The following is a 12125-nucleotide window of genomic DNA, read 5'->3' on the forward strand; positions in this document are numbered from 1 at the left end:
CCTGACTTAATGAGATGGGGGTCTTTTAATCAAGAGATAGGACAAAAAATCATCTTCATTTCACTTTGATTTTCTCTCCATCATTCCACACAATGATTTATGTTCTACAGGGTTACGACAGGCACACCAGAGCTGGCAACGCGACACAACCCGCAGGACGTGCTCCTCAGGCTCGGCCAAGCATCAGACAAACTCCCGGAGTGCCCACCAGCAGTCGCACGTCTAATGTGAAACTTTCATTTGTATCTATGTCTTCAGCAGCGGGGCTGGTCTTTGAACTGATGGTCATAAGCCTTTTCCACCTCGACCACGGTAAAAGGTTTATTATTTACATTCATATAGATAGACAGTGTACAGTACAGTAGCCACTAGCGAATAATCTTCGCAACTCACCTCATCGACCAATTTTTATGTATTCCTACCCCAATCTTAACTGTCATTTATTTATTATCTTTCCTGCTCTGCTTTCCTTGCTTTAAACTATTTTTTATCAGTATCATCTGCGTTAGGACCATCAGCTTTCATGCTGTATCAGTTTGTTTAATAGAAGTTCCAAAAAGCTGGTCCAAGTTGTTTCTTAGTGTTTTATGTATGCTGTTTAATCCCTTTGTTTTTTATTGCTCTTTCAGTGAACATCAGTGTTAAACACCCTGATCTAAGAATTACCCTTGCTTTTGATTAATCATATATAATATTATCATATCCAGGATTTCTTTGAATGCTTCATTTATTTATATCTTATGCCAGCAGAAGGCTGAATGATTTTGGGAGATGTGATATGTGCCAATACCAATTAGACAAGAAGGTGGTTTTTTACTTTGCCATGATATAAATTTATGTAGAAGAGTTTATGGTAAAATTTTTGAAAAAATATTACCATGATTTTGGTAATTTCAAAGGTAACAGGTATGAAAATAATAATATGTTAAAGCACTAGAAGAAATGAATGTTAGTAATGATGGGAGAGAGTGCTGAACAGGCTTTTACAAAACAGGGCTGGAAAGCCTTTGTCCACATTCCTGCAGCAGGAGGGGTTGAGCTTGGGGACCCAGCTCTGGTGATTGTAGTATTATACCATGAAGATATTAAACCGTTGAGGAGGAAGTCTTAGACAGTGCCGAAAAGGACAAGGATACTTGTACTTGTGTTCCAGGCTGAGTAGAAAAGTGAGGGAAGATGAATGTAAGTACTACATTTAAGGATTTCAGGATGGTATCTTGAGGAATATGTGGTGCAAATGATTTAAAAAGTATGAATAACCCATTTTAACTGAGACGGGAAAGATACTTCTGAAGGTATTCAAGGCAAATGCTATTAATTTGATAAAATTTAGCATTTCATTATTTGTTGAAGGAATGTTAAAGATAAGAAAGTTTACTACATGTATATCCAATAGGTCCGTGGTCGAGGGAGAAGACTGACAGAAAGTTTCGTCAGTGTCATAACCGAGAGGCCTGGAGTAGCAAATACTGTAGAGAACCATATCATTTACATCTGGTTTAATTTTAATGGCCGTACTCAAAATAACAGCCTACAGAAGAAAAAACTTGTGGCATTAAGAAGAAAACAGGTATGTATGTATAAAATTAAACTTTGTATATGTAATAATAGTTAATGAATATGTACTGTATGTCTGCATTTAATCTTTCTATAAACAGTTCAAGTTGCTTTTAATTAGACGATTTTCCTGATCGATGCTTCTAAATCCTGTTTCATCAGTGAACCATAGATAAGAAAGTCAAGACCCCTAAAACAGAAAGAGTTAACTAACTAGACATCAAATTATAACAATAATACAGCTGCACAAATATTTCTTTAAGTAGAGAGACAGAGTCATTCATATATCCAGTTGTATATATAAAGAGATTTCGTATTCCTTCATCCTGGGGCTGAGGGTGGCATAAATCTTCCAGTGAATTATGAAAGATGATACAATATTGACTTATATTTCAGAGAAACAATTTAAGGCTTCATCAGTTTGTTAGACAAAATACCCGAGGTATACAGGAAAAGAGAAGTCAAACCCATCAACACATCACGACCGGAAGATGATATTGGTAAGAGAGAATGTATGGAATCTAACACAAATATTGCCATTCCTTTAGCCAGCAAACATTTTCCAATAGTAAGTAGAATTTATAAACTTATGACATTATTGCCTCCACATATCTTTTTTCATAGCTGAAGTACAGTTTTGAGACCCAGTTGCAGAAATGCCGCATTAGATGTTAGGCGATTCATCTGTATCTGAGATGTCACAACATTCAAGTTTCTATTGTAATTGACTTCCATCTTCATGGTGGTTTGTAACTCTGCTGCTGCAAGTTTGGCTCTGAATTGCTTCTTAAACTCACCCCGTACAGAATTGTGTGGTTAGGTTGCTAAAAATACAGCATTCAAGAAATCAGTGAATTTATCCACGCCCCATTCACAGCTCATCAACTTACAGTATGAAATTCCTAACTTAGAATAGGTTCCGCTTCCTGAGGATACTTATAAGTCGGGATCCCCCTGTATTAATGAATTAGCCAGCCATCACCCTGCTCCCACAACACTACCCACCCACTATACCACCTCTCCACCATTAATGAATTTAGCCAGTCACCCACCCAATTATACCACCTCCAATTATTAGTCGAATTTGTTGAACACAATTCTGCTCCCACAACACTACCCACCCACTCTACTCACCACAATGAATTAGCCAGCCCATCACCCTGTTCAACAAACACTACACGCACCCACTTCTACCACCTTCCACCATTATTAATGAATTTGCTTAGCCCATCACCCTGCTCCCACAACACTGCCCCAACGAATTATACCACCTCCACTTATTAATGAATTAGCCAGCTCATCACCCTGCTCCCACAACACCAGCCCATCCACTATACACTACCCATTAATGAATTAGCCACCATCTGCTCCCACAACACCACCCAACGCACTCTACCACCTCTCCACCATGGTCAGCCAGTCATCACTCCCTGCTCCACAACACTACCGCACCCACACCTCTCCACCATTATTAATGAATTAGCTAGCCTATCAATTCTTGCTCCTGGCCAACACTACCCACCCACTATACTAATTCCCACCAACTTGATGCACTCCAGGCTTCTTTCCTCACTGAAGTTCTCAAACCACAAATACATCGTGGCTCACTTTGGTTTGCTGGGTCAAGAGGTTTGGAATTTGCTTATTTTCCTTAATCTAGAAATGGTAAAAATGCCTGTGGGGAAGGTGTGTGTGATGGAAAGAGGGCAAAACAGGTGATGAATTTGAATAGAAGTACCAAATGCTGGTATACAGGTGAGCAGTCCCAGGGAGTGTTGCAGGCCTTGTTGCAAAAGTCCATTCAGAAAGAGTGTCATGGCAACTGTTTCCATAACTGGGCAAAGTATTACAGTCTTCTGCAGAACTTTTCTGTTCAGTAAGTGAGTTGTCATCTCTGCCGAAACTATGACACTTATTCTTTTCTGTGCCAATTTAGACTGTATTAAATACATGCTTACTTGCTTCCCTACAGAACACTGTACAGGCACCATTATTCACCAACCTTGCATCTTTCATCACTCTTCAATTTCTTATTATGATAACTCGGTAAGGAAGCACTGAGTTTGAAGCTCATAATATTTGGATAATTCAGTTTCATTCATATATATATATATATATATATATATATATATATATATATATATATATATATATATATATCTATATCTATGTCCATATCTATATTCATGATTTGGAGTATCTGATTCATATCTATCTATTCATTCATCTATCTATCTATATTTTATCTACATTCGAGCATTCATATTCATCTATCTATGTCTATATCTATACAGTATATCATTTAACGCCGAAGTCAATTGAACCCACAGGTACCAAGGTTATAAACAAACAGAGCATGATTAATTCCAATAGAGACTCAACACTCAAACCTGACTTTTTGACTTACACAACTATGTTGTAGTAAAAATTTATCTTAATTTATGATGGTATGCACACAATTAATAATTAAGAGAAAATATCATTGGATATTAGCTTTTAACATCAGATGAGAAAGATGTCAAACACGGGATAAATAATTCCGCAGAAGGGCAGATTATTGGCCTCACCAGTATCACTTGTGTAACAATTGCAGTATCACCATCATCCCGCACTTAGAGGCTACAGTAGGCTTTTGTCAAAACCCCCAAAGTCCATAGTCTATATCTCACTATAATTATCACTATCACTGACTTCACTGCTGTGGTGGCGGTGAAGAACTCGTAATGTTTGATGACTGGGAATCTTAAGATTAAAGTTCAAGGCCTCAGATATGATGAAAAATTCCATATATATATATATATATATATATATATATATATAAGATATATATATATATATATATATATATATATATATATATATATATATATATATATATATATATATAAGGGCTATGTCATTGTTAGTTGCAATCACTTAACGCTAAGTTGGACAGAAATGAGGGTCCTGCTTATGAAACTGAAAGAAGTAGAACAAATAACATAAGGGATGTTAATTCCACAGAAACTGCCCACCCCCAACCTGCCTTGTATGTACATACCTATAGTAAAATATCTTAATTTATGATGGTAATATGCACACAATTAATACTTGCGAGAAATAGAGAAATACAGTCGCTAGTTAATGTCCATTCAAATACGGACTCACCTCCTCTCACACCACACTGCCTGCTCTTCCTCTCTGAGAAATTTTAAATAGAAAACCATCAAATTTTAATAAATAATACCTCAAACCCCAAAGCAGGATAGACATTGCTGGATTCTCAGGTCAGGGAATATTTGAATAAAATGTCATATGGTTTTAACAAAAAGATAATTATATACTAGTAGTAATTTACCAAAATTTGCAGGTTTAATGCAAAATATATGATGCTTATATTCAAAAATGATCACCAAATTATAAGAATCTATACAATGTAAATTATATTCTGAATCAGTGACTGAGTGAATGCAAGAGCTAAAACAAATATCTCTAGTTGAAGCAAAAAAAAATAATCTCAAGACACTATCTGGTCAATCAGCATTCTTAATTCAACTGCATGTCAGTCCCAACCTCCCCCACCCCCACCAATCCTTCAAGAGTTTTTAAACATTATATATTAATAATAGATATTATATTGTTGGATTCTTAAGACTGATGAAGATAAAAATGCCTAATGCAAAATATATGATGAGACCAAAATGATCATCAAATTATAAGAATTCCATAATGTAAATTATATTCAGACCGGTAATTTATTCTTTATGAGTTAAAATAAATATCTTCAGTTAATAAAAAAAAATATTCTTCACGGTAGTTAGATGGTCGTCGGTCCTCCCCCCACCCCCACCAACCAGTCTCAAGGAGAGGCGTTCAGAATTAGTTTTAATTTTGTAATAAATAATACCTCAAACCAGTTAGATATTGATAATTGACATTGCTGGATTCTCAGTGACGAATATTTGAATACAAAATGTCATATATTTTGCACAAAAGATAAATATATTACCTATAGCACTTTTTATCTAAAGTTTGTATGTCTAATGCAAAATATATGATGTTTATATTCAAATGATCACCAAATTATAAGAATTCCAGCAATGTAAATTATAATTCTGACCCAAGCACTTTGTATGAATTTTATGAGCTAAAACAGGTAAACAAAGCAGGTGGCTAGGGGCAAATCTAAAATAAAGGCCGAAGCTTGACACTCAACATGAGGGAAAAAAATCCGTATAAGTGAAAGTCTGGTTTGGCGTAAAAATGCGCGATAAAAACGCGGTTATGAAACCGTTAGGCGGTAATACTGTTATATATATATATATATATATATATATATATATATATATATATATATATATATATATATATATATATATATATATATATATATACACACACACACAGTGGTCCTTCGTTAACAATTGTTCGATGTAATTTCGTTACTGAATTAGCTCTATAAGGATTCTTTCAATTCGGTTAATCTAACAAAAACTTCAGATTAATCTAAATCCCAAGCAAACAAATACGCTTTGTTGTATAATTGTATTGATGTATTACTTCCTGCCATTGCAGTAATCTGTCTATGTTTACATTCATTTGTGAGTAAATATCGCAGTTGTATTTGAATATTTTTATTTATACCTAATTAAAAATATGTTGTAAGTAAGGGTACAATATTTTAAAATTTAGTTAATATATTGATAATATATGCAAGATAGGAACTAGTTTTGTGCACCATCAGCCACTCTGACTCCATCTGCCAAAGCCAGTTTAACTTTATATACAGTGAGGAAACATCGTTTGTCACTCCTTGAATACAAAATATTTTACGCTTATGTTACAATTATTGGTCATTCTGAAATTAAGCTAATATAAAATAATATATAGCAATGCAGCAGTTTAAAAAATAATCTTTAATTACACTAAACTTAAAAATTTATTGCGAATTACTGCATCAACATGGTCCCCAAAGGTGATTTCCCACCCCCACTTCCCCCCCCCCCCACCCCCCCCCCCTCTCCACCCCACTTCCTTCTCTTCTCCCTTCTCCTCCACCCCACTTCCTTCTCTTCTCCCTTCTCCTCCACCACACTTCCTTCTCTTCTCCCTTCTCCTCCACCACACTTCCTTCTCTTCTCCCTTCTCCTCCTCCCCCACTTCTAATTCCCATCATCATCATCAACCAGGAGCCTTCTACACATACACACCTCAAAGTAAGTGTACTTTACTGCATTTTGTTTATACTTTGTATGTACTTTTCTGTGAGCTGGAACCAATTACCCAATATCCCATTGAAACAATGGATTCGTTTAACGAATAGGAGCAGGATAGAACTCGTAGCAACTGATATAAGTTAGATAAGTTTAGGTTTAGGAGGGAGATAGGAAGGAACTGGTTCACAAATAGGGTGGTGGATGAGTGGAACAAGCTTAGCAACTTTGTAGTAAGTGCTGGAATGCTGGAAAGTCTTAAAAGGAGGCTAGATAGATTCATGGATGATAGAGAGTGGTAGTAACTCTCGACAAGAGCTGCCATGCACAGGCCAACCAGCCTATTGCAGACTCCTTATTTTCTTATGTTTAAAAAAAAAAAAAAAAAAAAAATTGCCCCACAAAAAACTCGGTTTTTAGAGCTTTTCGGAATTTCGGATAAAGGGTTGTCAACCTGTAATAACCAAATATAATAATTGCTGTCACTGGCCAGAATATTCAGCCTATGTATATTTTAACATGATTACCATTGTTGCATTAGGCTTTTGTACATTTCCTTTCTCCAGAAGAAGGGAACAACCTGTCACTCTTGGCTGTTGCGGCATCCCAAAAGCTGGAGGCTCAAGGTTATGCTGATACACCCATTAGTGAATCTCATGAGCTTACCCCTGTGTCTGGGCTACACCACACTCCCATCAAGAGGGAGCACACCACTGCGGTCAGAGTCAAATTCTTTGTTGTCCCTCAACTTTATTGACTTTGATTTGTATTGAAAGAGAGTTGTGTATAATAAACTTATTATCTTTTCCCATTTTACTACAAGCTGGCTCATAATTTAGAATAAACACAGCATTTCCTTTCACTAACTGTTAGTGCTGTCTCATTCCCTGAAGCACTTGGTACCATGCTTTCTTGTTACTGTATGTTGCTGCCTCTTACATGTCCATTTCCTTTACTTCTGATCATACTTTCCTTCTCTTTTCTTGGCCTTCCCTTCTCCTTCCTTGAACTATAAATTCTTTATACCAATCTTTCACTTTCCATATTCTCAACATATTGATACCCCTTAAGATAACCCAGGTCAGCAGAGTGTAAGTACTGGTTAATGGCAGCAGATAGTAACAAAACAGCACATCACAACAGGTGCACCCATGAGTGAATCTTTATTTATTTTTTTCATTAACTCACAAATCAGGTTCAACAAAGCCTTATTTATGCATGGATATATGATATGTGTTAAATAAATAGAGTTTAACACTCACCTGATAAGGTAGAGGAAATTCTCTGTAAAGTCTACCCAAAGTAGTGATGGCAGTATGCAGATTTAGAATTCTCCCAATTTGAAATGACACAATTAAAAATGGTAATTTATGATTTTTTTTTTTAACAAAATATGCTTAGAGGAAAAAATAAAGTAAGTTGAATTTTGACACACTGTACTGTACTGTACAGCATTTTTTTTACCATACAAGATATGCATTTTGATTGTTGGAATAGGAAAAACTCCCATTAATAGAATCCTCCCTATAACAGACATGTCTTGCGTGAATTAGTCCGGTATTCGAAGGGTTTCCTGTACTGTACTATATACCAATTATATGGTTTGTTTTGACAGTAAGATATAGGAGAAAGAATGAGTTTTCTTGATACTGTAACAGCACATGATCGCCAGTTCAAAAATCCCAAATAAAAATACATTCATTGAAAATTCCCACAGGAACAGATCCCGAGTTTCTGGAGAATTCCGTTCTTTTTTCCGTACACTTTTATCTTTTATTTGCTCTTCAGATACTCGGCATGCCCTCAGTTGGAAGCATCTCGGCCCCACCGGATTATGCCACGCCTTTGACCATAGAAACGTCGCCTGGTCCTCCGTCTACTCCCAGCACTGATACGGCCTCAGAGGCAGGAAGCGCTTTCAACTCTCCACTGGTTGGTATTTTATTGTACAAATGTTAGACTGCTTGTTATGTAATACAGTATTTGTTACTAAATTACTGAACTTTGATTTGTATATTGTGCTGTTCTAGATGTGTTGAGTGAGTGAATATTGATGGGTGGATATGTATTGGTGTATGTACTGATGGAGATAGGTACAATCAAGGGTACCGGTTATCCCCTGGGTTACAGAAGGGTTCCCTTCCTGAAGATCTTTCCGTAACGCGAAACCATTTTCCCATTGCGTGATGGATTGCGAGTGTTGAGAATTTAGCCATATGGATGATATACAGTTTTAAAGAGTAATAAAGGATAGCAGATTGTAAGAAGAATGGATAGTACTGTGTTTATATATAATTAACATGTACAGTAGAGAATGGTACAGTATTGCCCATTCTATAGACTGCAATTTTGAAGTTAGTATTTCCATTGTGAAATATTAAAAGAATTAGTAAATTAGTTAGTGACAACGAATACAGGTAGTTAATTTACATAGACATTATAGATACAGTACTCCCTCTTTATCGACGGATTTTTTATCGACGGTTTCGATTATCGACGGATTATTTAGCCGGATTTTTATTTTGGCACCAAACAGCTTCTCCCAGTCCTCTCCTTGAACAGGGCTAGAGGGTACGTGTTTTTCGAATCGTTTTCAGTTAAAAAATTATTACATCACACGTATATTTTACCTAAACTGCGCCTGAATGAATATATTCTCGGAAATAAATAGTAGTTTTGCTGAAACGTGATGTATTTCAATGTAAAATAGGATAAAATACATGACGGAAACAAAAGACTTTACCTAAGCTTCCGATGTTCTTGAGATGTTACTCGTTTTTTTAATAGTTTTCGGTTAAAATTCTGTTATATTACAATGATATTCTATTCATACTGTGCTTGATATAATACATTCACGGAAATGTAATATTTTTGCTAAAATGACGTACGTATTACAGTGGAAAGTGGGATCAAATCGTGACGAAAACAATGACTTGCGCTTTCTTTCGTTCAAAAGATGTTACCGTAATCACTTTTCGAATGGTTTAGTTAAAAAACTGTTGTATTGTATTACAATAATATCCTAATTGACTTGAATAAATATTACGATACCATATTTCTGAATATTTTCATTAAAATCCATCAAAATCATTTTCCTTGTCATCGTCTGCAGCACCAAACAGCTCCTCCCAGTCCTCTCCTTGAACAGGGCTAGAGGCTACGTGTTTTTCGAATCGTTTTCAGTTAAAAAATTATTACATCACACGTATATTTTACCTAAACTGCGCCTGAATGAATATATTCTCGGAAATAAATAGTAGTTTTGCTGAAACGTGATGTATTTCAATGTAAAATAGGATAAAATACATGTCGAAAACAAAAGACTTTACCTATGCTTCCGATGTTCTTGAGATGTTACTCGTTTTTTTAATAGTTTTCGGTTAAAATTCTGTTATATTACAATGATATTCTATTCATACTGTGCTTGATATAATACATTCACGGAAATGTAATATTTTTGTTGAAATGACGTACGTATTAAAGTGGAAAGTGGGATCAAATCGTGACGAAAACAATGACTCACTTTCTTTCGTTCAAAAGATGTTACCGTAATCACTTTTCGAATGGTTTAGTTAAAAAACTGTTGTATTACAATAATATTCCCTCCTAATTGACTTGAATAAATACTTGAATGGAAATATACAATATTTTTGTTGAAACTACCCGCGTTTCAGTGTAAAGTGTTGTAATAATAAATGGTAAACAATTTGCCTTGGGCAGCCGGATTTTTGGACTTTTACTGTACTGTACACTGTTTTGTTTACTGTAAGGACCGATGTTCACTTCAATAAATGAAATCGTAAGTTTGCTAGTATTTTTGTCCACTTATTATATTATTATTTATACACTATTATTTAAGGTTATGCGTAAAGGAAACGCATTAATGCTTAAAGGTACATTTATTCAACATATGCTAATAATAGTTAGAAAAATTACGTAACCATCACGGTATCGACGGTTTCTTTATCGACGGCCGTTTACAGAACGTAACCCCCGTCGATAAAGAGGGAGTACTGTATATGATTAAGTTACTGAGTTAGAAGTTTTGCAAGTTTTTGTTGGATAAAAATTGATAGGTTAAAGTACAGAAGAAATACTCATGTTACAAGTGGTTGTGTTAGTAGATATTTTCAAGTACTTTACAGCATTAGAAGTGGAAAGTTGTGTTGAGGTGACCGGTTGACTTGAGACCTTACAGGAGTCATTGATACGAGTATATAGTATGAGTTGGTCAGTACTGTACTGTATAACACTTCATATTTTTAAATTGTGTTTTATTAAATACTGTATAATGTTCTCTGCAGTAATACATAAAATAAATCTTAATATAAGGAGACATAAGTAAAATATATATTTTTGTACATATAAACAGGCAAGCAGTGGATCAATGCAGAGCAGTCCAACCACCAGTTGTGAATACCAGCATCTGGTTGTTGTCCGCCTGACTCCTGCTGCTCCTCCTGTTGCCCTGGTCGCTCCCTCACCCGTCACCACAGCTCTTCCTGTTACATCTACTACTAACCCAGGTTCAACTCCCACTAGTGCCCCATCAAGCTTTGCTGGTAAGTGCTTATAATACACAGTAATTTACACTTCTAATTAGAGTTTATTTAATGATAATTCAGAGACTACTACACTACGCTACGCTACACTGTACACTACAGTATTTTCAATATGAACCAACCTGATTTTAAGATACAACATGCTCTTAAAATTCGTCGAGGTTTTAGTCTCAAAATGGCTGCCAATAGCCAAATCCGCGAGTATCATTTGCTGACCCGTTGGGGGGTGGGGTTACATTTTTACTCGTGTGCAATTAAATGTATATTCCCTTTATGTGTTTGCCCTTAGGACAATTATTTCTTTTACCTGTATTGTATATATGTGTGTGTGTGTGTCACAAAACACACACAGTACAGTATAGTCTTGATTTACGCGGTCAATTGAACCCGAGGAGGTCCGCGTAAAACGAGAAACGCTTAAACGAAATAACAGAACATATGGGATTAATTGAAATAGAGACTGGGCCAACCCCCAAACTACACTTTTTCCAACACGATACCTATGTTGTAGTAAAAATAACATCTTAATTTTATGATGGTATGCATACACAATTAATATTTCAGAGAAATACAGTCGCTGGTTAATGTCCATTCAAATAATGGACTCAACTCCCACCCCCCCTCTTCCCACGCTCGCTGGGTCCCTCCCGACCAGAGAAATGTTTGGGGAAAAACAGTATATTTACATTTTTAGTAATAAATGATACCTCAGACTAAAGTTAGGATAATATAATTGACATTGCTGGATTCCTTGCAGGACAGGGAATATTTTGAATGTAAACGTCATATATTTTGCACAAAAGATAAAATTTTT

The 12125-nt window shown here is 35.7% G+C and overlaps 1 protein-coding gene across 1 annotated transcript in view; it reads left to right on the plus strand.

Moving 5' to 3' along the window:
• LOC121857302 (ubiquitin carboxyl-terminal hydrolase BAP1-like) overlaps positions 1-12125 on the plus strand; it is a 31672-nt gene that overhangs the window by 6907 nt on the left and 12640 nt on the right. The window contains exons 3-7 of the mRNA XM_042353291.1: positions 111-312; positions 1968-2057; positions 7316-7467; positions 8538-8681; positions 11122-11311. Of these exons, the coding sequence (XP_042209225.1) occupies positions 111-312; positions 1968-2057; positions 7316-7467; positions 8538-8681; positions 11122-11311 (778 nt within the window). The remainder of the gene's footprint in view (positions 1-110; positions 313-1967; positions 2058-7315; positions 7468-8537; positions 8682-11121; positions 11312-12125) is intronic.

The sequence above is a fragment of the Homarus americanus genome, unplaced genomic scaffold (genome assembly GCF_018991925.1).
Source record: "Homarus americanus isolate GMGI-L3 unplaced genomic scaffold, GMGI_Hamer_2.0 scaffold20465, whole genome shotgun sequence".
NCBI lineage: Eukaryota > Metazoa > Arthropoda > Malacostraca > Decapoda > Nephropidae > Homarus > Homarus americanus.